The 27,181-nt window shown below is 41.2% G+C and overlaps 1 protein-coding gene and 1 pseudogene across 1 annotated transcript; both read right to left on the bottom strand.

The window, feature by feature from the left end:
- Positions 1 to 373: 373 nt before the first annotated feature.
- AGR3 (anterior gradient 3, protein disulphide isomerase family member) lies at positions 374 to 20,564 on the bottom strand. The gene is made up of 7 exons (XM_004582466.3): positions 20,406 to 20,564; positions 17,030 to 17,093; positions 4,838 to 4,890; positions 3,962 to 4,038; positions 3,375 to 3,438; positions 1,244 to 1,327; positions 374 to 513 (listed from the first exon to the last, which is right to left on the bottom strand). Exons 1-7 carry the CDS (start codon positions 20,509 to 20,511, stop codon positions 464 to 466), a joined length of 498 nt encoding a protein of 165 aa, XP_004582523.2. The 5' UTR covers positions 20,512 to 20,564; the 3' UTR covers positions 374 to 463.
- Positions 14,751 to 14,851, bottom strand: LOC118758198 (U6 spliceosomal RNA; annotated as a pseudogene).
- Positions 20,565 to 27,181: the final 6,617 nt, after the last annotated feature.

Below are 27,181 nucleotides of genomic sequence, written 5' to 3'. Positions count from 1 at the left end.
TGGAGAACTCAATCTAAAACCCCTAGTAGGGTGGCAGGGCCCAATCACTTGGTCCATCACTGCTGCCTCTAGGGTGCCTGTTAGCAGGCACCTGTCAATCACACTCCAGAGATGGGTATCAAGAGCCCAGGCAAACTGAAAGGTGGGTGATGGATGATTCAACTGATATGTTAAACACCACTCATTTTTCTTTGAATTTTAAAAATATAACTTAGTTTATTTCCCTTTTTTCAAAAAAAAAAAAGATTGATTTACTTCTTTGAAAGACTGAGCTTCAGAGAGAGAAAGGGGAAGGAGGGAGACAGAGAGAGAGAGAGAGAGAGAGAGAGAGATATCTTCCCTTATAATGCTGCGGGAAATGTTGCAAAATGCATATGCTTACACATTTAGTCTTTATTAATGAGCCAGGGGTATCCTCGTGACATTCGGTGTCTCAGAAGGGAAGCCGTCTTTCCATCAGCTCTCATAACTCGGACTGAATAAGTCTTAGCGCTTTCTTCATGTTTTCTATCACTGAAACAAGGATAAATCTATCATGCAATTTTATATATATATATTGTAACTCCAGAATTTTGAATTTAAGTCTTTAGTAGCTTTGCAAATGGGGAAATTCATCTGAAGCATTAAGAAATGCTATGCAAAAGTATGGATACAAATTTAGTGATCTGACCATTCAGGGTTGGTGATTAACCTTGTGTTACGTAATGTTATCTGAGAGATTTTGAGGGAGCATATTGTTAAACTGATTTTTGTTTGGCTATGATTACCTTTCACAAAGATTCAGTTTTGTTAGAGTTGGCAATGAATATTGTAAGAAATGGATCAAGATCCTACAAAAGACTGTACCTCTTGCTGATAGGCATTCCAGAAGATAAAAAGATCCCACTAAGATCATGGGAGGAAATACTGTGTGAGCAGGACACTGGGAGAATGCACCGTCTCTCCTAAGGTTTCTGTCATTTTAAGGTGCGTTGTGCTGTTTACAGCAAGTCTCAAAATTTAGCAACCTTAAGAGCCCGTAGGTATCCCAGTTAATACAGAAAGTCTGTGATGTCCCAGAAATTCTGGGTTTGGGGGTTGGAGATAGGAGTTTATGTTTTCAGCCCCACAACTGGTCCCCAGGGATGCTGGTTTGTGGACAGCACTAGTCGTGCAGCAGAGTGAATGCAGGGTATCACCTGTCTTTTTAACACACCGGTAGGGGTCAGCTGCTACTGCTGCAGTAGTGTTAAGGACTACTTACATATGGGCACATCTTGAGGCTCATAGGTATACAGTCTGTTGGAGTACCTTCCCGTCAGATCAGCTCTCACTGTCAGTGAAGGATCTGCCAAGAAAAATGTGAGACATTGAAACATGATTCTGTCCCCTATTCTAAAATGACCCACAAACAAATTTACAGGCAAGTTAGTTTCATACGTGTCAATTCATGATGAAATTAATTCGAGGATTTTTTTTTTTTTTTTTTACTATGTCATAGTTTTCTGTGAATCCAGCAGGGTCACTGTCCTGGTAACTCATTGGGGGGGATATTGTGTTATTAGCATAACTTATTTTTCAATAATGCTAAAAATTGATGAACTATAGATAGTGTCTTTGTAAAAAGGAAAATTAATTTATCTGATGGGGAGAGCCAGCATTGCTGTCTGTTGGTTTGCTTCTTGGATGCCCACAGTGCCCCTGGCTATGTTGAAATCACAAGTTGGAAACCCCAGGCAGCTCTCCCCTGGGGTGGTAGGGATCCATCAGAGCATCGTGCCAGGGACTGGCAGGGAGCTGGAGTTGGGAGTGAAACTGCCAACTGAACCCAGGCACTCTGCTCCTTACTCACTAGACCTAATGCTGGCCTGGTATCGTGGATTCTGATGGCAAAAATAATGACCTGTCATTGATTGTGTTATAAATGTCTTCCTTTAGACATGAAGTATAACCTATCAGGATCATATCCGGTAACCCATAGACAACAGACTCGAGTCGACATTAGACAATAGTAAAGTTACAAAGCCATATGGGGGGAATCGGGAGCGATCCTGACAGCCTCTTAACAGGAGGTCATACGCATGGAGCAGGGGCGGGAGGGAACCCCAGAGTGTAGCGGGTGGACAGGAGAAGGCTTGTATCTCCACCCTGAGGACTCCCAGATCCTCACCAAGGGCTATCAGTACGAGCATCTCAACTGCCAAGGAGACCATGGGGAATAGGAGTGCCTCCTTCGGAGGCCGAGAACTCTTGAGGTCACCCACTTCCATCCGGATCTTCCGCAGGGGATGGAAGAAGTCCAAACCCTGCCATGCAGGAACCAGCGTCATCGGAACGACAACCAGGAACCCTGAGCAGTCCGCCGAAACAGAAGAGTACTAAACTTCCATCGGGACTAGGGAGGGGAGCTTTCTCTGGTCCTTGTTTGGTTCTGGCTCTGGAACCCCACCCTCTCTTGCAATGACCATCAGGATTGCTCCGGAAACCCCTCAAAACAAACAAACATAAAAACAAACAGAAAAACTAGAATAGATAGAGAATAACAAGGAAAGCTAAGAATCAGACAGGATATGGTCAGTGTGTATTCACTCATACCTCACTAGGTGGGACACAAAGATTAGTTACTCCTCACTGGGGTATTGAGGATTTCTCTGCACACCCCTCCTAAAACTGTTCTGCACCTAAACTGCTGACACATGTCTTGTTAGAGTTATAAGCCAGTTCAGACCACCTGAAAAACAACCAGGCTCAGCAAAATCATGCTTCAATGCTATAAACTGCTAAATACTAAAATGAAAATAGACACAAGACTGAATAGTAATCTATAGCCATTTTAAGGTGTATAGAACACGGTTGAATATAAACCAAAATTGAAATGTCTGTGAAGAAGTCACAGGATGTGGTTAAGAACTTGCATTTTTTTTTAACATATTGGTTACTAAATACCATGTCAATTAATTCCATAACGTTGTAAATTGTTGCTGATGTTATGTTGGGGCTTTTAATTGAATGGGATGATACTCTGCTGGTTCTACCTTCAGACCAGAGATGGTCTCCCCAAGAAACCGTTGAACTTATCTGGACAATAAGATGCTGGAATTTATGCTTGGTAAATACCTCCAATGAAAGAATCTCAACTGAATTTGAACTGTGGTTATGCAACAAGGTGGAGGAATCCACCATGGGGGGAGGGGGTGGGGAGGGGTGGGAGGAATCCCAGTGCCTATAAAACTGTATCACATAATGCAATGTAATTAATAAAATAAAGAAAAAAAGGAAAAAAAAGTCTTCCTTTGAAAAAGGAATAGCACTTGAACTAGCAATTAAAACCAACGAAATCATCCAGCACCCTAAAGTTTCCGCTAATAAGGTACAAGTGACCCGTTACAACTTACCCACAAACATGATTCGAGGCACGTACTGGCCATCAGGTGACAAGTTCTTATCGGTGGTCTCATGCTGGAGGGGAGGAAAGGGGTGAATGCTGCTGCATTGCATTGTTGTTGGCAGTGAATTCCTCAAGAGTTTCATATGAATTAATATTTTTGGACCTTTTTAGAATCTCGTATTTATCAGCTAACATTTAGCTATGTATATTTTAAAAGTAGACAACATTTTAACTTATGACTTTAAAATGATTTACTTATTTATTATTTATTTATTTATTTATTTATTTACAATGCAGAGCAACTGAAGGAGAGAGAGAAGGTTTGGTCCCCGGAGCTGAGGCTGGGCCAGGTTAAAGCCAGGATCCAGGAATTCTGTCGATATCCCCCACATGGGTGAAAGGGACCCAAGGTTTGAGCCATCCTCTGCTGCCTCTGAGGGCAAATTAGCAGGAATTTCGATCAGATGTGGAACAACTGGGACTCGATTAGCCTTGTGATAGGGGATAGCAGCATTGCGAGTGGTGGTTTAACCCCGCCTGTCACTGCATTGGCCCAAACTCTGATATCAAGAATCACTGAGGAGTTGCTGTTACCATGAGATTCAGCATGATGAAGTTATTCTGAGCCATGTCCTGAATTTCTTCATTTTGGGCAAACACCTTCTTTAGTGCTGTGAGGCAAAACAGAATGCCAGTGAGTTGTAAAGATCAAGACAGCTTCCATATAGCACAGTAAAGTAAAGCTGTTACTACGCATTTGTTTGCGCTGCCAGTTGGGTGCGGACAGTTAGTTCACCTCTTGCCACTCTGTCCTTCTCTGCTTCCCAGTGACAAAGTCTGTCCACAGAGACATCAAGATGTAATCACATTATGATGACACTGGTTTTCTAATTTCATGTGATCCCTGAACTTCTTGAGTAAAATAATTTCCTAGTGGAAGAACTTCTCCACATTAGAATATCAAATTCTATAGAGAAATAACAGCAATATATTCAGTAATTTGCTAACCATCTGCTTCCCTTAAGCATTATTGCCATACTCTGGTAGTTGTCTTAAAATGTTTTAAGTTGTATTTGTTTGAAAGGTAGAGTGAAAGAAAGGTAAGATTGAGAGAGTGCTTCCATCTGCTGGTTCACACCCTAACTGCCTGCAGCAGCCAAGACCAGGAGTCAGGAACTTGACCTGAATCTCCTGTGTGGGTATCTGGCAGGAAACCAAATACTGCCCTCTGCTACATCCAAGGTGAATTAGCAGGGTGCTGTATCAGAAGCGGAGAAGCGATGACCAACCTACTCTTATATAGGCTGCGGACATTCCCAGCAATGGCTTAATCCACTGGCCCACAATGCCTGTCCATCTTTAATTTTTGGGGGGTGGGGTAGTAGAATTTCCTGGGGTACCTTCCTAGCTATTCTTAACAGATAGCTTGTACTTCCTTTTGGAAATAAAATATTTCAGTGACTGACATACCTTGGCAGTATTGACAATCTTCCAAGTGATGAATGACCATCAATGGCTTGTTACTAAACAAAGAAAGTATAAAAATAAGTGAAGTGGTTAAGCTTGAGTTAAGATGGATAGAAGAATAAGATCGATAGTTGTACTTTAACAAGACTTAGATTTACAAATAACAACACTGTCTACAGAAATGCTATTCCACAGGCGGCTTCACAGCTGACTGCATCAATATCACTAAATTGGTTATGAGGAACGGAAATTCACAGTTGCATCCCAGACCCACCCAATCAGAATACCTGGGAGGAACGCTCAGAATATGAAGACCATCGTGTGATTTTCATGTACACAATAGTACAGTAGTGAGTTGAGTAGATTCTGTGTTCAGAGATGAGGAAATAGCATGAATACATGCTCGTGTCCAGGAGCTGTCACTGTGGCATGGCAGGTTAAGCCCCTGTCTGTGAGGCCCCCATCCTCTGCTGGAATGCAGGGTTTAGTCCTGGTTGACATGCTGCCGACCCAGCTTCCTGCTGCTGCATGCAGGGAAGCAGTGGTTGACAGCCCAAGTGCACGGGGGTGGCTGACCCCCACATAGTGACAGCCCAAGTGCATGGGGGTGGCTGACCCCCACATGGTGACAGCCGAAGGGCATGGGGATGGCTGACCCCCACATGGGAGACCCTGAAGGAGTTCTTTGCTTCTTGCTTTGACCTGCCCAGTGCTGACCATTGTAGCTGTTTGGGGAGTGAACCATAAAGGCAAGAGTTTCTCTCTCACTTTCATTCTTGCTTTCTTGTTCTGCTTTTCAAGTGTGTGAAAACAAAACAAAACAAAACAAAACAAAGCAACATTTAAACATAACAAGTTTTTGTCTATTTAAAAAACATTTTCAGTGAACACTTGGTATACAATTTCAGGAAAGTAAATTTTTTTTGTTTATGTTTTTAAAATTAGTACAAATGTTAATATTTGACTATTTTCACATATTTTTCACTTTTATACCAACCTACAACACATAAATAACTAATTGAGAGTTCTCTGTTTTTCAAGATCATTTCTGTATTAATGTCAAAATAAATGATGAAAGAATATTTATTTGAGAGGCAGAGTTACAGAGAGGAGGGTAGGGGAAGGATCTTCATCTGCCGTTCTCAAATGGCTGCAACAAGCCAGAGTAGGGCTTAACCTAACCCTGACCCTGGCCCTAATCCAACAAGCCAGAGTAGGGGTTAACCCTAACCTTAACCCTGACCCTGCCCCAACAAGCCAGAGTAGGGGTTAACCCTAACCCTAACCCTGACCCTGACCCAACAAGCCAGAGTAGGGCTTAACTCTAACCCTGACCCTGACCTTGACCCATCTCCATCCTGGTCTTTCACATGAGTGACAGGGACACAAGCACTTCAGCTGTCATCTGCTGCTTTCCTAGACACATTAGCAGGAAGCTGGGTCAGAAGCAGAGCAGCTGGGACTCAGACAAGCACTCCAGGGTGAGACACTGGCATCACAACTGGCAGCTTCATCGGGCATCGCATCGCTGGCACTAGGAACTAAAGTTTTTGTGGCAGCTAGCTGACTTCCCTGCTCTTAAATGAAGAGAAAAATTAGAAGATGAGCTGAAGAAAAATGTGCATAAACAAGACTATTTTTAAAATGATTTTGCCATGTGAGAGGACCATGAACATCAAAGCTGCCAGGCCCCACTGTCCACTTAGTGACTCAGCAGGTCACACAGGTGATTGCAGCCAACGCCTGCATAGTCCTGGGCTCCAGCTAACATTCTGTGGTCCCCACCACAGCGTTAATAGGGACTTTGAACTGTTAATAATTTTACTCAATCTATGTCTTGGGATATAAGCAAGTTACAGGTAGGAATACATTACTGCAGTTTAATGTAAATTTCAGGCTGGGAGAAGCCTGAGTGGCCAGAATTGTTTTTAGTATATTTGGGACTCCAAAATCAAAGCCTTCCGCAAAGCCTTAACATCCAATTATCTTTTCACATTTGATTCTCTGTTTTTTTTAAAGATATATTTGTCACCCTGATAAACTATGTAAACAGTATCTAAAATAATAATAATAATAAAGAAAAGGAAGAAAGAAAATATATATTTGTTTATTTGAGAAAAAGAGGAAAAGAGAGAGAGAGAGACACGCAGGCAGAGAGACATAGGGAGATTTTTCATCCATGTCTGAGTCAGTCCAGAGCCAGGAGACAGGGCTCAAAGCAGGTTTCCCACATGGACAGCGGAGACCCACATATTTGGACCCTTACTTGTCTCTCAGGGCACATATTAGCAAGGGGACTCCCGCCAAAACACTCCAATATGGGATGTGAGCATTCAAAGCAGTGTCTTGATTGCTGGACCACCTGCTATTCTCTGTCCTTTTTTCTTTTAAAACAGATTCCAATCCAGCTGATTTAAAATTTCAAAGTTAAGGGGTTAGTACTGCAGCATAGTAGTCTAGCCTGTGGTGCCAGCATTCTATATGGGAACCTATTCAAGTCCTAGCTGCTATACTTTCCACACCCCTGCTATGGCCTGGGAAAGCAGTGGAGGATGGCCCAAGTCCTCAGGCTCCTGCATCCAGGTGGGAGACTTGGACAAAACCTTGGCTCTTGGCTTTATAGTGGCCCAGCTTTGGTCACTGTAGCTATTTGGGGAGTCAATCCATGATGGAAGAACTCTCTCTTCTCTATTTGTAACTCTTTCAAATAAAAAAGCACAATTTTCAAATAAACATTAAAAAATATTTACTCTCTTTGTAGTTTCCACAAGTAAGCAGTCTTCCCTCCCTTTCCTTCCCCTCCTTTCCCTTCCTCTCTCCCCCTCCCTTCCCCTCCCCTCCCTTCCCCCCTCTCCTCTCCCCTCCCCTTCTCTTCCCTTTCCTCATCTCTCTCTTCCTTTTTTTTTTTTAATTGATTTTGATGATGACAGCAAGTTTATTTCTATAGCACCCGTGACACCCAGATTGGGCCACAATGAACCCAGGAGCTGGGAACTCAGTCCAGGTCCCCCACATGGGTGACAGGAATCCAATGGAGAGCACTACTGTTGTCCAGGGTCTGTGCTAGCAGGAGTCAGGAACCAGATGCAGGTATTAATCAAACCCAAACACTCTGATATGAGGCACAGACATCTTAATCATTAGGTAATATGCCTGCCCTTGCAATTTCTTTTCAAAACATTTATTAATTTGCAAGAGTGACAGAGCAAGGGGCAGAAATAGAGAGATCTTGTATCTACTAGTTTATGCCCCAAATGGTTGCAATAGATAGATCTGATCAGTTTTGACCCATGGAGGTCAGCACTTCCACGTGGCCTCCCATCTAGCACTCAGACCATCTTCTGCTGCTTTCCAGGCATATTCACAGGGAGCTGCACTGGGAGCAGAGCAGCCAGGGCTGGAACTTGGTGCTCTGACATAGGATTGCAAGCAACAATTAAACCTGCTGCTCCACAATGCCAGCTCCTCTTACTACTTCCTTCTGGAAGTTTCAAGTCACATATTCAGATATAGGTGTATTTATGAATAGGGATGGGTATTATGTATGTTATTATACATATCCATGCGTACATGTGTATATATATATATACATACACATATTTGTATCTATAATTCTATGTTTAGAGATTCACATCCTTTTTTAAAAACCACAGATGCTAACACAATATGCAATAACATTTGTTCTTATAAACATACTTGTGTTGTATACTATTTTATTAGTGGATTATTATCTAATTAGCTCAACCAAAGAAGAGCATTTAAATTGTTTCTAGTTTTTTATGTTTAGATTATTTCTAAGCCTTTATACTTGCATAAATATTTACTTGGTGGACATGTTGCTATTTAAATATGAATTTGGAACATGGGTAGGCATTTTATGAATGCATTGCCAGCAGCCTGTTTTCTCGGTTGAAGGATGATATGTACACTCGAGAGCATGTGGTCAACCTGCATTCTCTGTGGTCCTGTGAAGTGTAGCTGTTTCCTCTTCTCTCAGTAAAACTGGTTATCAACTTCAAAATAGGTGATTCGGGAGAAGTTGATGTTGCTCTACTTGTGTTATAAAAACTAGTCAGCCTGACTCATATAGTTGAGTCACTTGTTTTTCTGTGTTCTAGCATTGCCTTCACTCATTTTGTTCTGGTTAACTTGTTGACCATTTTTATTATTACCTGATGGGAGAACATTGTAAATCAGAGAATTTTGTCCTTGTAATACCTGCTGCGATTTGCTCTGGGTTTTTGTTGGTTGGTATTTGGTATCTTCCCTTTGCTGATGGTGGGTTTTGGATTATGTAGAAATTCATGTAATAAAAATATTAGCTATTTCTTGAAGGTGCTCTAAGTCTTCTCTTTTTCTTTCCCTTGGCCATGCTCACACCAGCAGAGCAAGGCTGGGGGAGAGGAAGGAGTACCAATTGTGTAATCCAGAGGGACCTTAGTTGCATCATAGATTCCCTGCCTTACCTTGATCTCATCTCTTCCCTACTAACAGCATCTCAAGAAACAAATTTTTTGCTGGCATATCTTCTAGTAACTTAATGGTTTCATTTTTACAGTTACAACTTTGTAATTTATTTTGGTATATACATGAGATGTTCATATGGGTCTCAATTTTTTTTCTTTGTAACAATTGGGAGAGAATGAATGAATCTCCCCTGTCTACTAGTTCATTTTCCAGATAATCATAACAGCCAAGGCTGTGCCAGGCCAAGGGGCAGAGTGGAGATGTACCAAGTATTTGGGACATCTGTTGCTGCTTTTTCAAAGCCATTAGTGAGGCATTGGATGGAATTTGAACCTGTGTCCACATAGGATGTTGGTATTACAGAATATGGCTTTACCCACTACACCATGAAACTGACCCCCAACAGACTCTTCTCTCATACTAATTATTACCACATCTGTCCCCCTACCTTGATCCTAAATGCTGCCTCATGATGTAGCAATCATGTATTTATTTATTGAGTTGGTATGTGAGAATTCTAAATGCTTATGTTATACAACATGATGTTTTTATAGGTGTAGATATTATAGATTGGCTAAATTAAACTATTTAATATGTGTATTTCCTCACATCCTTACTAATTTTTAGTAAGAACACTTAAATATACCTTTTTAGTAATGTTTCAAGTGTATAATGTATTGTTAATTGTTACATTCACAATGTATGACAGATCTCTTGAATTTATTTTTCCTGCTTGACTGAAATTTTATGTTCTTTGGTGCATATATCCCTAATCACCCCAACTTCCCTGTCTGTCTGCCTTTCACACAAATCTAATCACTATAGTTCACTTTCTAAGAGCTTTACTTTCGTGGATTTCACATGTAAGTGATATAAGTGTGAAATTAGTCTTTATGTGAATAGCTTATTTTAATCAACACCGCAACCTCTAGATTGGCCTATACTGTTACAAGCTATGGGATAACCTTTTTTAATGGCTGAATGGTCTTTCATGCTGTGTATCTACTATGCTTTCTTCATCAGTTCATCTACTAATGGCCACTTGGGTTGATTGCTTTTCTTGGTTACTATGAATAATATTGCAATAAGCGTGGTAGTGTGGACAATTCTTGAATATACTGATTGCATATCCTTTGGCTATATACCCAATAGCCAGCCTAGAGAATCACGTTGTGGATTTATTTTTAACTTTTTGAGGAACCTACCTTCTTTTTTTTTATTGACTACATGATTAGATTCCCAGCAATGATGTGTAAGATGGTTGTTTCCTGTTTCCTGTATTGGCCTTTATTGCTATAAACCTCCCTCCTAAGGGAGGAATGTTCGGTGAAGTTAAGATACAGCATGAAATACCACATCCCTTATCTTATAGCCTACATTGAGTCCTGACTGCTTCTGATTGCAACTTCCTGCTGTTGAGACCCTGGGAAGCAGCAGTGATGGCTCAAGCAGTTGGTTCCTGCCACAAAGTGTGGGAGACCCAGATTGAAATCCTGGCACCTAAATTTGGCTTGGCACAGCTCTGACTGTCATGTACATTGGGGAATGAGCCAATAGGTGTAAGATTTCTCTGTCTCTCTGTCTTTCACACAAATAAAATAGGTAATAAGCAAACAAATAATAAACATCCCTCACAATACCGCTTTTACTGGTTTTCTGAAGTTTTGATATGTTGTATTTCCATTTTCATGTGTTATGAAAGCTATTTTCAATTTCATTTTTAAATTTCTTCTTTGACTCTTTGCTTTAAAGAAAATACATTGTGGATAATCAAAATGGTGGAATAGCGCAAGGACACATTTAAATAGATGGAAAAACATTACCAGGGTGAAGCAGAGAGGGCACATTCCAGGAAATAGGAGAGGACAGACTGACGGTAGAGGGGCATCTGGAGACAGACAGACATGAGAAAGCAGCAGACACAATGGTGTGGTGTTGCAGTGAGCAGATACCCCAATAAAAGTCAGTAAGTGCTGATCTGAATTCCACTGATGGCCGGAGATTCACTAGCAACCAGGTGGGAAGGGGCATTTACTGAGAGCTCAGGAGGTGAACCAAGACAAAAAAATGCCCATCCTGCTGGTTTGATTTGACCAGCAACCGAGACAGAGCAGCAGATTCCAAACAATCAGTTTGGAATTAGCTTAGTTGCACTAAGCTAGGAGTGAACTCACTTCTGACATTGCAACAACATGGCATCCTACAGGTTCCACCTAAAATAGGTCAGGGTAGCCCGAGACCTAATAGCCAGCAGATGTACCATGACACTCCATGAATGTCACATCAAGTGCCATTTTGTACAGTGTGGCAAAGGCTTTGAGACTGGAGGGACAACAGTGAACTGCATATGCACTAAGTTGGGAGCAAGCTCACTGAACTCAGTGAATTACATTGGTCCTACATAGAAAATAATACCAACTTTGGCTTCTTGCTACTCAAAATGGGTACATGTGGCCCTCAGTCCTAATGTCTAGCAGGTACCAACAAGATCAGCACAACTAAGAACCAAGCTATTTAGGACACCCGGTGTCTCTTGAATCTTGGGAACTGCCCAAACCAGAAGTGGGAGAAAGCTTCTACACACAAGGGTGCAGACTCGGAAGGGGATTGCAGGAGGTGCAGAGTGGGGAGCCAAGAGCTGGGGCTACAGAGACATTGGTGGAAGTCTTAACATAACAGCCCAGATCTGAAAGTTGCTAGAGCGAGTGGCACAAGTGACTGCAAACAAAGAACATGTACCAACTGCAATCAGTAAAATCAAATTGTAGACCTGTGGGTGACACATCCTACAAACCTGCCCCAAGGGGAAGAATCTGCTAATCAGAAGTACAATGACCAAGAACAAAACAAGAGACAGAGGCACAATGAATGTTACTGAAGATTCCCTGGCAAATTAGCAAAAGCCTTTGCCAACTTCAGATTTAACTGAGGAATACATCAAGAAAATGGAGGAGACCAAATTAAGAAAACTCATTATAAAGCTTCTTGTCAGCAATGAGAAGTACACACAGGACTTCCAGGAATTTGAAGAGTATGTCACACAGGAAATAGCAGCACTGAATTGCCTTGATTTTTCAAGGCAAATTATTGGAAATGAAGGATGCAATAGAGCAAACTGAAAGTTCAGTGGAAAGTCTCAGTACTAGAATCAGGGAAGCAGGAGAAAGAACCTCAAAATTGAAAGATATTTCTTGTCACCATGGTGAAACAATGAAAAAGCTGGAAGAAGAACTGAGTCAAACCAAGGAAAGTATTCAAGAGTTAAGAGACACTTTTAAAAGGCCAGATACAAGTATTATGGCTGTTCCAGAAGGTGCTCAAAGAGAAGCTGAGTTTACAAATGTATTTGATGAAATAAGAAAGGAAAATTTCCCTAATCTGGAGAAGGAATTGGGAAACAAGATCCAGGAGGGACACAGAACTCCCAACAGGCTTGACCAAAAGTGATTTTATCACAACACGTGATAATCAAGCTCTCTTCAATTGAACATAAGGAAAATGTCCTTAAATGCGCACGTGAAAAAAATCAATTGACATATAGAGGAATGGCAATTAGCTTGACAGTTGACCCCTCACAGGGAACTCTGCAGGCCAGAAGGGAATGGACCAACATATTGCAGATTCTAAAAGCAAAAAATGTCAGCCCAGAATAAATGTGCCCAGCAAAGCTTTCCTTTGTCTTTGAAAATGAAATAAATTTCTTCCACAGTAAAGAAAATTTGAAAGAATATGCCTGTTCTAAACCTGTCCTACAAATGATACTTAAAGATGTTCTGTTGATAGAGAAAATGAATAGTACCCACCAAAACCAAAGGCAAATGTGAGGAACATCCCAGTAAAATAACAACACAAGACTAAATCAATGAGCAACCCACTCCTAAAATAACAGAACCAAAGTACCACCAATGTGTACTAACCCTGAATGTAAATGGCTAAAACTCATCAATCAAACATCATAGATTAATAGATTGAATTAAAAACAAAACCCATCTATCTGTTGTCCACAAGAGACACATTTCACCAACAAAGATCAGTGGAAACTATATCTCATGGATTTTGATGTTTTTATTTCTGTTCATTTCTTCAAAACACTTTTTTCTCATTAATTTCTTCACTGATTCATAGGTTATATAGTAGCATCATTTTCTTCAAGAAGATTCTTGATTTTCTTTTTCATGTCTTCAGAGACACATTAGTCATTCCGTAGCATGTTATTTAACTCCATGGTATTTTAAATTTCTATTTTTTTCCTGGTGTTGATTTTTTTTGGTAGCTTTTCATTTAAGGGGATGTATAGTAACTGCAATGGAGACTATCATATGCAGTGGCATGTTGTTTAACTTCATGGCAGTGTAAATTTCTATTTTTCTTCCTATTGCTGATTTTCTTTTGTCGCTTTTCACTTGTGGGGATTTATAGTGACTGTGTAGTGGAAACTGTCTTGTCCAGATGTGAGGATGCAGTGCAGTGTGTATCTCTGCAGCTGGATCGTGGATGGACTCCCAGTGAAACTGTTGGATGTGTCTTGACAATGGGCTGCTGGACTCTGCCATTGTCCATGCCAGCAAAGATACACTTATAACTGTTTATGAAGAACTATACTGTTGTAATGAAATGGGGGAACTCAGTGGGGGAGGAGATTTTGGGAGGGAGTTAGGGAAATCCCAGGGTTATGGAACTGTGTCATAAAATGCTAATAATAATAAAAATTGTAAAAAAAAAAAAAAAAAAGAAAAAAGATCACTAAAAAAAGGACCTAGTCTCCACGATTCCTCCTCAGAATGTTCTTAACCATTCATGTCTCTTTTTTTCATTTCTCTGTTAGGATTACCTTTAAGAGAATTCTGTGGCGGTGTTTTAAAAATTTTTCAAATAAACCAACCTGATTATTTTATGACAGTATGTCTTCCTGGTCACAAACAGAATATATCTTCCCATTTGTTAGTAGTACATATAAGACTGCATGGATTCTTTTGTACAACTCGTGTCATACTTTTTCTGGGATAAAAAAAAACCCTTTTTTTATTGCCATTTTAAGTGGAATACTTTATACATTTTTGGGGATATGTTTTCTTACAAATGTTACTGAGTTCTATATAAGTCTCATGTAATTTGACTGAGTATTAATTGTTGTGAATATTTTTACTGACTTTTTAAGTTTTTCTTATATACCATCATCAGGTGCAAAAAAAGAGACTTGTACCTTCTCCTCTCCAAATTTTAGTACTTCTCATGAAATTTCTTTCTTTTTTATTTTTTCATGATGTTTACATAGTTGGAAGAACACACGTTCATGTGGACCTCGGATCAGGGTGGGGAGGGTAGAGGTACTGGGGTAAGTGGGTGAGACAAATGCTTTCAATTTTTCCTTTTTTTTCCTCCTGTACTGGCGGGGCAGGAGGGTGTGTGAGGGAAGGAAGGGGACCACTCCCAGTAGCCAAACCACAGAATAAATATGGAACACTTTACGATCTGCATGTCATCCATCTGCAGGGCCATGAGAATCTTCTCTGTGTTGTTTCAACTTAAGTATATGTGCTGCTAAAGCAAGTAGGCAATTTCATTCTTAATCCTCTCAGAGTAATGATAGCCATTGTGGTGACTGTACGTGGCCCTGAGTTGTCTAGACTTTAATGGGAACCTTGTGTTTCTTTTTCCAGGAAGCATGGTGGCTTTTTTTTTCCCCCCTGAAATGGGTGTTTCCTTGTTAGGATTGATTTAAATAAGTTAGTAATATGAAATGCAAGTTGCTTTTTAAAAATTCAAGCATGGATGTGAATTCTATTGAATATATCTTTAACATAATTTTTCTAAATTCATTTCTTTTTTTTCCCTGAAAGGCAGAGTTACAGAGAGAGAGAGAGACAGAGAGAGAGAGAGATCTTCCATCTACTGGTTCATTCCCCAAATGACTTCAGTAATAGAAGCTGTGCTGAACCAAAGCCAGGATCCAGGCGCTTCCAAATTTTCCATGTGCGTGCAAGGACCCAAGCACAAAAGCCATCTTTTGCACATTCCTACACCATGAGTAGTGAGCTGGATAGGAACAGAAGCAGCCAGGACAGGAATGGGTACCCATATGTGATAGCAGAACCTTAGTTAGAAGCTTAGCTTGCTACCCTATTGTGCTGGATATTAGTTTTTAGCATTTTAGAGATAGGAGATTCTTGAAAAGCTTGTCTCCTTATAAATATTAAAGTTTCTTAATCACATTTATTTTTAAATTATTAATGTATGTATTTGAAAGATAGAGTGACAGAAATACAGGGAGAGGGGGAGGGTGTGGGGAGGGGTGGGGGTATCCCAGTACCTATGAAACTGTGTCACATAATACAATGTAATTAAATAAATAATAATAAAAAAGAAATACAGGAAAAGAACAAGGTTAGGAGAAAGACTTTCCATTTGCTGGTTTATTCCTCCAAATGTCCCTAACAGCCAATGCTAAACTGAGATAAAGCCTGGCAGGAGCCAGGAACTCCATCCTGGCACTCCACGTGGGAGGCAGAGGCAGAACCCAAGTGCTTGAACCATAATCCACTGCCCTCTTAAGAACATTAGCAGAATCCTGGATGAAGCACCAAGTAGCCAGGACTTGAAGCAGTAATCCAACCGGGCATGCAGTCTTTGAATGCACCCAATTAATTCAGCATGCCACAGTAGTATATACCCCTAACTAATGCATTTCCCAATCTGGAATCATCCTGGTATTCCTCCATGGTCCCTCATCAAATCAGAGTAAATTCTTTAAATGTTCTGCTGGCTGATTAGTGTTTGTATACACATTTGGAACAGAGATTATGCTATAGACTTCTGTCTTCTGTAAAATGTTTTTCTGGTGCTAGATTCTCTATTTAGAATCTTTCTCCTTCCTTAGAGAGTATTGAAATTAAGGGTGGCCCAGTGGCATAGCCGGTTGAGCCACTGCCTGTAGTGCTGGCATCCCATATGGTCACCAGTTCATGAATTGGCTGTTCCCTTTCCAATCTCACTCCCTACTAATGTGCCATTGAAAGTGGTGGTGGATGTCCAGGTGTTTGGGTCTCTTTATCCATGTGGAAGACCTGAAGGAAGCTCCTGGCTCCCGGCTCCTGGCTTTGGCTGGATCCAGTCCTGGCCATTGCAGCTGTCTGGGGGAGTGAACCAGTAGGTGGAATACTTCCTCTCTCTCATGTAACTCTGCCTTTCAAATAAACAAAATACATCTTAAAGAAATAGTATTGAAATTGAATGTTATTTAGATATTTGATAAATTTAGGGGGTATTTAAAAAATGCAGTATTCTCTAAAAGGTTTCAAAGTCTTTAACACTGAAAGCCACATCAGTTTTGATTATTGAGCCTAGAACAGTCCTTGCCACACAGCAATGGACACTCAGTGAGTATTTGACTGAGGCGTGGATGTTAGGAGAGAGACACATATCCCCCTGATGATCAGAAGGCTTGAGAATGGCCACACTCAACCAGGATTCTGTTTAACCTGGAGCATGGCTTGTAAGTGATACTGTTCGGGCTATAAAACTTACATCCAAATCTTGCTTGGGTAGTGAAGAAATTAATAAAAAGGCATTTGCCACTTCTTTCATAAAAACAATTTTAGTGGCAACTGTTGCTCCAAACAGCATATAGTACTAGCGATGCCACTTGTTTTAAAAAGCTAACACTTCTATTCGGGGATCTTTTATGAGGTATCTATATCACCTACTGAAATTAACTAATGGACAGTTTACCTTTTATGAGCATGAAAGAGACCTTCTTCGTAAGTTTGTACCCAAGTGATGTCATCTCCCCATCCTGGAACAGAAAGCAATGCATTAGAACAGCAGATTTTATACAAAGAGAGATAGAAAGATCTTCAATCCACTGGGTCACTCCCCCAATGGCTGCAAGGGCCGGAGCTGAGCTAATCTGAAGCCAGGAGCTTCTCCTCAGTCTCCCACTTGGGTACAGGGTCTCAAGGACTTGGGCTATCCTCCTCTGTTTTCTCAGGTCATAAGCAGGGAACTGGATGGAAAGTGGAAGAGCTGGGACATGAACCAGTGCCTATATGGAATGCTGGTGCTTGAAGGTGGAGGATTAGCCTGCTGAACTGTAGCACTAGCCCCAGAAAACAATACGTTAATGGAGACTACATCAAGAACTCTGAGATGAGTGTTTGATAAGTAGCAGCCTAACTACTGATATTTATTTATCTGAACTGCCAACCTATTGGCTGTTGTGTAGAGGATACACACTTTAACTGGGCACAAATAGGTAAAGTCCTTTCGGACCATAGTACAAATATTTGGGACTGTCTTTCTGCCCTTAAGACCCTTGGCATTAAACCTGGTAAGTATTTAATAAATGTTTTGATTATCTGATTGGTTACCTGATTGGTTAGGACCATGCAAATTTGCTAGATTTGCTAATCACAGACATATATGATATTTCCTCTTTTGTGACTGGATTATTTCCATCAGTACAATATTTTAAAGATTCTCTCAAGTTGTGGCATGCATTAGAACCAAATTCTTTCTTGATGGTTAAATACCATTGTATTACATTGCTATACCACATTCTGTTTATCCATTCATCAGTAGATGAGCTTTTGGATTATTCCTTTTTTTTTTCTTTTGGGCTTTCTGAATCATGTTGCTATGAACCTATGATGCAAGCTTTTGAGTGGGTTTAAATTTCTGTTTCTCATGGGTGTAGATATGGTAGGAAAATCGCCGAGCCAATGGTAACTCCAGTTTCAGCTTTTTGAGGAGCTGGCAGGAGTTTTCCAAGGTGTCTGCATCATTTCACAGTCTCACCAGCCATGTTGTTGGTTTGCTTTTGCCTGGTTTAAAATCTTTAGGTTGGGAGATTCCTCTATGTTTAAGCTCATTTCACCACCTCATAATATCCAAACCTGTTAGCCTCTGTCATACTGCTGAGTGATTCTCTTCCAACTTTGCTTCAGGCCTCATTTTACATCAAAGAAAAGCTGTTTTGGAAACAGTGAGTGCAGTCATACCCCAGCCTCTTTTTCCATATTCTGTTGCTGCAAGCATCACTCAATGCTAGAGCATCAGCCCTGGGAAGAATTTGTATTCTCTGATCTCTGCCTGTTCCATTTAGGTTCACACACGAGAGAGTGTGTGTTGTAGATACGCCTTACTGTACCAGTCATTGGGAAGACACATGTGAAATACCATAATCCCACTCTCTCGGTCCCATCAGGAACCAAGTTATAGTCTGATTATTTCTGAAGTGCTTTGTCTCATCATCACAACAGGGCTGAGGTGATCCAGAAGTTGACATCCCCTCAGCATCTCTGTGCATGGTTCCGAATTCCACCTGCAGCTCTGGCTTTGCTTGCTTTGTCTTCAAAGGTTTCATTCCCCCCATGTGTTCGTGACAGGGTGCCTACCACATGCCAGGTGATGCACTGGGTGCTGGACAGCTCTCTTGATTCAAAAGAAGTTTGATCGTTTTGGAACATCCTTTGCATGAGTACTTTCATTTCTGGAAACATTGTCTTGATCCAATTAAAAGTTTTCCCCTCTGTCACTCTGTGCACTTTGCTGTTTGATGCTGCTCTCTGCTTTAAGGGGCTCCATGTGCTACCCATATACTTTACACAAGTCCTTCCCTGTCCCACCTTTAATCCTCATTTATTTTGGCCTTTTTTTCTCTCCATTGTTTCCTACATAGCAGTAGATGGCAACAAGCCAAACTACATACAATCTGAATTTTAATAACGGGGTTCTTGGCTAATCTTAATTCTCACTCTTAACATAGTTCATTAATACTTGAAATAGAAGATTTATTAAACCCTATAGGACACAGTTTATGTATTTAATATATTTTCATTAAATTCACCAAAAACTTTGAGCCAACATTTACAAGTGAACACAGAGTGTGTGTAGCAATGTGGCCTTACTCAGTCCTGGGAGGGGTTTCAGGGCTATGTCTGGGTGAGTCTTTGGCTTTATGTGGTTACCTGATGCTTTTGTTCTATAACCCTGTGATTAGAAATATATAGAAATACATGAGAAACTGTGTTGCTCCCTTTGAATGCATTTTTTCTTTGGTAAAAAAAAAGTTGAGTTTCTGGATATAGCAGGTGCATAAAGAATTAACAGGTAAACACTGATGGGCCCTCAGCCAGCACTCAGCACACCTGTTAAGAAATGAGTGCACTTGGAAAGCAGATCAATGTTTTGGAATTTAAATTATCCCACAGGAGGTTTTCATTGGCTTGCTCCATTCATATGATTGCTCCAAGTACAAGCAGGGGCTCTGTAGTTAGACTGCTGAATCTGAATTGCCTGGGTAAGGATGGATGGTTCTGTTCTAACTTACCAATGTGTCTTTGGGAATCAATATAGCAAGGTCTTGGCTGGCCTAAAATCTCAGGAGTTGGTATAAAGTATAATTTTCTAGGTAACTTTGTATAAAATCAACAGAATTCTTTTTCTTAATTAGCAGGAGTGGGAATTGGAGCACATGTCAAAGAATACTCTTTTAAGACCCTTTGATGACATACCAATCAACTGTGTTCCAGGACTCTTTTTATTCTAGTAATAGTAATTCAATTCTCCATTACTTTTGCCAAAAGATATAACAAATAACTTTTAAAAATTTTAAGTTTATTTGAGAGGTAGAGCTAGAGCTCTCCTGTGCTGATTCACTCCCCAAATGCCTGCAGCAGGTAGCCCTGAGCCAAGCCCAGACCAGGAGCTGGGAACTTATCCCAAGTCTCCCACTTTAGTGACAGGGACCAAATTACTTCAGGCACCGCTGCTGCCTCCCAGGATGCACATCAGAAGGAAGCAGGAGTCAGGCAGGAGATTCAGACACTGAACCTCGGTCCTCTAATACGGAATATGGACATTTTAAGCACCGGGCCAAATGCCTGACATAGGAAATTGTTGTTATTATTACCAATAAGTTTAAATCCCTGTCAAAACTCAACTGATCCTCACTGCTTTTCTTTAAAGTCTATTCTGAAGCCACAGACAACAGAAATCTGGTTAGTTGAGTTTGCTCTCTAACTAGACTATGGATGAAAATACCAAGCATTTTCCCCCCCAACAATCCAAAGGACTGAATTTAGAAAATCAGATGAGATCATCATACCTCTTGAGAGTGTCTGGGGAGGCTTCTTTCCTTTTCTGATGGCAACAGCTAGATTGGAAGAGACCGTGATGAGGAGCAGGCAGAGGGCCAATGCATAATGTAGCATCGCGCCTTCTAGGCGGTTCTTCAGGAGCAGCTGAGGACAGAAGATAATTCTCAGAATCCTACTGTTGTTAACAGACATTTGCTAAGAGCCAGAGCAAACCCGAGTGGGCAAACTGTTCTGCTTCTTTGGTTTGATGTGGGCTAACCACTCACAAATTCCATTCAGGTTCTATAGAATGAACTCAGGGAATGCTCACTTGGTAAAAAGTCATGCTCTGGGCATCCCGGGCACAAGGCAAGGCAGTTAAGAGAGAACTGGATTGAGGCACACAAAACCAGCTTCTGAACTACCTAGCTTCGCAGAGAAATGCAAACAGTGTGGGGTTGGTGAGAACTGTGCAATTGCAAATGCAGTACTCGGGCGCCGTCCTGCATCCAGGAATACCCTTTGCCTTTTGAATGCTCTGCACCTGGTAGTTTCAACAATATTCCAACTGTATCATGCCAAGGCTAGACAGGAACAAATACTGCTTATAGTAGGAATTAAAGGCAAATTAGAGCATGTAGAATCCTTGTTTTTAAATTCGTTTGTACTTGCTCATCTTGCCATTCTTACCAAAAGTTACTCATTCCCTCTGCCCTCTGCTTCTTCCAATGCCCCACGACACCCCCCACCAAAAAAAAAAATAAATAAACCAAGGATTGGAACATTATTATGAGTGAAATGTTTGTTTAAAGGACAGGTAATCTCATTGCTTCTGTTGGGCAGCATTAAAATTGGTTCTAAATTTAGTGTGCTTTTCTTTAGAATCTGCACAATAAGGTCTAATCAAAAGTTTAAATTTGACTTGATTTGCTCTAAAACCACTTAGTAAATATGACAAGGTGTGTTCTGCATCTGTTTGATGTTGTTTAGTTACAGTACTCTTAGCAAATAAAACCTACATACTGTCTTGAAACTTCATCTCATACTAGGAAATAAATACGCAGCTATCCTTCAGCTTCATATTGAAAGTTCTTTCCCCCCGCCTCTGATGGTTTGTGTTATTCAGTGGTGAATTTCTCACCCAATGGGGGAAAATTCCCTGGCCAAATTAAATGACTCTTCAGGGACTGTCCAAACATGGAAGTTATCATAGTGAGCTGTGTTAGCCACTGTACAAAGTCACAGCATTACTAAGGCAAGGTGCTTTGGCATTGCTGAAGCAAGTGGTGTTGCAGTGGCGCAGTCACATGAACAGCAGCCGTAGACAGGGAGAAGAGTGGCCTGGTGGTGGTGAGGTTTACACAGGGTGGCTTTTCCAGACAGTTCCACATTCCTCCCGTACTGGTGTGTGCCTTTTCTCAGCAGGGTAGCTCTTCTGTCCACTCTCTGGATTAAAATGCTTGGTGCTCCAGGTTCAGGTTCACCTAATTGGAATTATTTTCCTCCTGGATCTACCATTAACTTGCTTTGTTTTACTTTCGTCCTGTTCAGGCATAAACAATCCTGTTAAACAGTAACCCCGGTGCCTGATAAGGATCTCATAAAGGACTGAACTACAAGACACTACAGAATGTCATCTTGTACCCTGAAGCCTGGTCTTCTTGTACCTTGAGGACTGAATCCAAGCGAGGGTGGGAATCAGTGTGGAGAGAGCCGGCTGAGTCTGCACACAGGGCCTGGATTGGCAGTTCTAGGCAGGGGCTTCAGATGATAAGTGGCTTGAAGTGGAGAAAACGGAGTGACCGTCTGGGACAGGCTCTCAACCTACACCCAGGAAGCTTCTGGAAGATCTGTGAATCACTACAGGGAGCTCAAACATCCTTGAACTGTATGTATGTACAGGTTAATGTGCCTCTGTTCATTTTTTTTCTAGGGAAAAGGGCCCCAGATTCTTGTATATAAAGAAGATTCTTGTATGTGAAGAAGATTCTTGTGTGTAGAGAAGACCTAGGAAACATCCGTCTGGAGGAAGAGCTGGAAATGTCCTCTACACTAAAGATGGAGAGAAGCAGGTGGAATCTGTTAAGAACAAAGTCTAACTCCATCTCTTGCCATTTTAAAGCTGCCAAGTTTCGAGTTGAATGGGAACTCCCTTCCCCCTGTGAAGTTCAAGTATTTGTATATTAGCATATATTTTCTGCTTCAGCTGAAATCTTACTTTTTGTTTTGGTGCAATTCGGTTTTATAAACATGGGCTGGCTAGCATTTTCTGACACTATATTTTGCTTTTCAAAATAACATAAACCACTTCTTAGGATATTGTATTAAAATTCTGTGTTTAAACTACACACACACACACACACACACACACACACACACACACACACACACACACACTTGGGGAGAATCACTGTCCCCTACAGGAAGAGCTGTTTTTAGTTGATGCTAGTTTATTCTAATGCCGTTAATACAAACAGGACAAAACTATGAAATCAGCGAAGACAATTCAATCCAGCAAAAGACAAAACACACAACTTCATTTCATGTTCCCTGCCCTTTTGTGGAAGCCACACTTTTAAACAGCAAAAGTCGATCATTTAAATGTAGCAGCATTTGGGCATGGATTAAATCATCTGAAAGTTTTACTTGCTTACCTGAACTGGCTCGTGCTCCTGTTGGAAATGTAATCTGGAGGTTTCTGGTTCAAAATGGGTGTGGATTTATAGACACCCACACATAAGCACACCTGACCTACAGCCCCATCTGCATAAAAACAATCGCATAGCCGCCTGTGAGCTAGTAAAAATAGGCTTGTCTGAAAAAAGTGCTTCACCACCCAGAATAAGAGTGAGAAAGAGAAAAGGAAATAAAAATGAAAATACCATTTCAAAATTCAACACTTCTGTAATTGGATTGTTTGTCCCAATCTTTCTGTTAAAACCTTTACCCTGCTACGCAAAAAAAAAAATCAATAAACAAGAAAATAGGTAGTTAGATGGCTATCTATATTTATATAGTAGAAACAATTTAATAGCTAGTTAAATTAATGAATATATAATTACTGCTAAAATGATCCAGGGCAGGTATCACCACATATGCTCCGCTTACTTTTGTGTGGACCAGAAACTAAGAATGAGTTTAATATTTTTTTAACATTATTAAAATGCAACAAATCAAAATATTTTATGATACGTGGAAATTTCGTGTAATTCAGAAAGATTTCATAGATTAATTATGACCACACTCTTGCTTATCTACTGCCGGCTTCCAGACCTGACCCACATGTATACCAGCAGGTACAGTAACCTGGCATGGCCTGGGGTGCTCCTTGCCTTGATTCTTGTGCTCACCTGCAGGGACTAAATCCCGACAAAGCAGTTTCCCAAGCTCCTTTGTCAGGTCTCCTCCCACATACCGGTAGGTCCTTGGCCCAGGTTGACTTTGTCTCCCTCTTGTCTCGGCAGGAACAGTATCCTTGCCCAACTTGTCAGTACTCTTTCTGGTCCTTACTGTTGTGTGACAGTCCAGATACCTCGTCTATGCCCAGACACAGCTCTCACGTGGTTCAGCAGAGCTGAGACCTAGCCCAGCCTGTTATACACCCACTCTGGCTCTTGTGAATATCAGTGGATGCTGGAGCCAAGCCCAGTCTGGTGCTCCCCAGACCCAGCACTGTTCACATCCCTGCCGATGGAGACTGCAGCCATGGCTAGCCCAGCCCACTGCCACCATCGTTCTCTTACACTCTTACACCAGCCAGGGCATCCCCTTAACTCCCCAGCCAGGCCTGTTCCCAGGTACAGATCTTGCACGTGCCAGCGGAGACTGTAGTTGCACATTAGTGAGCTCACATAATTCCCATCATGCTCTGTTCCTAGATCTGATTCTCTTGCGTGCTGGTTAGTGTCATGGTCCAGCCCTGCTCTGACTCACTGGTGAATACTCTGTTCCAGCCCTGCCAGGCAGCCCCAGCCCTAGCTTCAGTGTGTGCCAGTGAGTGGTACTCAGTGATGGTTGCCTGCTCAGGTCTCACATGTGTGCCAGTCTTCGGTCTGACCCTTAAAGGTCTGCTTGTTCCCCCCTCCAAACCACTCTATCTATGCTGAAGGTACATCCTGAAAGCACCTGAAAGTGGCCTTGTCCCTGAGGTCCCTTGGTAGTCATTTCTCATCTGGGACATGATCCCTCAGGTCCTGCTTAACCTCACTTGTGCCTTATCCCAGATCCCCTGTAAACCCACATGCCCAAGTCCCTAGAGCATGATCCAGGTTGCCTCTGCCACTGTTGGGTATGCAGAAGCAAGAGAACCCTGGGCAGCCCCATCTGGAGTCACCTATCGCCACTGCTGGACACGCAGGGTCAAGATGACCTGAGCAGGCCTGATCCTAAAGACACTTTTTAAGATGACATGCATAGTGTTCATAATGTGAAATTTTTGTTTTAGAATCATTTCCTTTTTAAAAAAATATTTTATTTGTTTTTATTGGAAAAACATATTTACAGAGAGGAGGACAGATCTGTCCGTTGACTCACTCCCCAAGTAGCCACATTGGCCAGAACTGAGTCACGAGCCAGGAGCTTCTTCCAGGTCTCCCATGTGGGTGCAGGGTCCCAAAGCTTTGGGCCGTCCTCGACTGCTCTCCAAGGCCACAAGCAGGGAGCTGGATGGGAAGTGGAGCAACTGGGACAGGAACTGGTGCCCATATGGGATCCTGGTGGTTTCAAGGTGAGGACTTGTTCACTAGGCCATTGTGCTGGGCTCAGAACTGTATTATAACATGTACAGACTGGTCACATTCACAACAGGTAGGTGTGAAAACACTGGATACATGATGTCTTCAGGAAATTATAAAACTGTGTAGAAGATTATTTTATTTGGATAGCTTTGAAAAATATGAAGGAGGGATATTTGCCAGATGCAACACTTTGTCAAGGTTCCTAGGGAGTTAAATATCACATACAGGGAAAATTAATGTTGAACACATTTCTAAGAGTCAGCTAAATCATGTGTTATGATTTTCATGCATGTGAGCTGTGCATGGATCATCAAACACATGAACAGTCAGCCCCACTAAGGCTCTTCATTCATTTCCTTCCACATTCATTTAGGCTCTTAAGTTCATATTTGTAAATTTTCTCCTTTAAAGAATTACTCTGCTTGACATATTTAGTTGCTTCCTTAACAGTTTCTCTTTTTCTCTTCTCTTTGTTTGTTTCTTTTCTTTCATTCTCTCTCTCTCTCCCCTTCTTTGTGGCATTTGGAGAATTAGCAAGCAGTTGGGGGCTCATTGTATGCCTGTTTCTCAATAAGAAGAAAAGTACTATAGCATTGAGAATCTTTTCTTTTTCAATGAGCTTGAAGTTTAGACTTTAAATGTTTTAAATAAGTTATCTAATTTATCAAGTGTTTCAAAATTTCCTTTCTTTGATAAAGATACAAAGATTCAGTAAGCTTCAATCAGAAATTTGTGCTGTGCTTGGAAGTTTTATTTTTTTTTTCAACTCACTATTTACTGTGTATTAAGCATATAGTTACCAAGTAGATTAAGCAAAACATCTATAAACAGTTGGCAGGAAGAGAGCCGATTAAACATTTCCTTTTCTTGTTAGGCAACAAAGAAAACTGAAAAGTGCATCCTCCCAAGGGACACAATATTAAACTTTCTCTATGTCTGAACTGGCATGCACTATTGGAATAATTGGAAGATATTTAACCATTGGTAAAACACACGTCCCAGTGAATTAAGTGTACTGATAGCTAATGCCTCTAGAAGGAGGGGACTCCACATGGGGTACCTGATGGGGAGCCATGCCTGTACCCCCTGTTGGGGGAAGTGCTTTTTGATATTTGCAACTGCTGGTTGAATTTCTGTCATGTGTGTATATAGCCTGGTTTATCAAGAGCCAACAAGATCTGTGTTTTAGACTCCAGGTATAAGTATCTAGGATTCAATATTTTTAACTCTCTTGGTCATGGTCACTAGTGGTAATTTTTGCACAGGAATGGCTTTAGTGATGGGGAGGAGTCATGAATTGGGGAATACTGTGAAAGATACAGAGTAAAGCTTGATCTATAGATTTCTGTAGTTTCCTCCTTCAAGGTGTACCGGAGATTTCATTCAGTGTCAGGAGCCTAACACACCTCCGAGGACTCAGGGTGACGAGTATCTGACACAATTACGTCATCTAGGTAATCCCCCAGAGTGTACTGATCCTGGAGATGGGGGTGAAGGTCTTTGGTATATGTGTAAGTTTTATTATGATATCTTGTCTAATTCTTTAAGCTGATGCCATATATGGAATTCGCAGTATACCTAGATTGTATTTTCATTTGTGTTTAAAAAAATGTATTTATTTATTTGAAAGGTAGAGTTATACAGTCAGGTAAAACTAGGATTTTGAAACTCCCACCAGGTCTTGTGGATGGCTAGAGCTGGGCCAGGCTCAATCCAGGAGCCTCACTCAGGTCTCCTATCATTCACTCCATTTTCCCGATCAGAAGCAGAGCAACCAGGAATTGACCCAGCACCTGCTAGGAAGTTGGCATTGCAGACGGTGACTTAACATAATGTGTCCCAGTGCTGCCCTCCATATTCTTGTCAAGGTTAACTTCCAAGGTTACTATTAGATGAGTTGCTCACTCAGTCTTTCTAGATTTCCTCCAGTTTCAATCATATTCGTAATTGCTTGTGAAGGAACCTTTGTTCTAGCCAGGCAGATCCTTCCAACACATCTGTGATTTGTTGGTTGAGTGCTCCCATCCAGGTTGATGCTTTCCTGATTCTTGGCACAATGAATGGTTCTC

Source organism: Ochotona princeps, chromosome 20, assembly GCF_030435755.1.
Source record: "Ochotona princeps isolate mOchPri1 chromosome 20, mOchPri1.hap1, whole genome shotgun sequence".
In the NCBI taxonomy this organism is placed as follows: domain Eukaryota; kingdom Metazoa; phylum Chordata; class Mammalia; order Lagomorpha; family Ochotonidae; genus Ochotona; species Ochotona princeps.
This window is presented reverse-complemented; position numbering and strand designations above follow the sequence as displayed.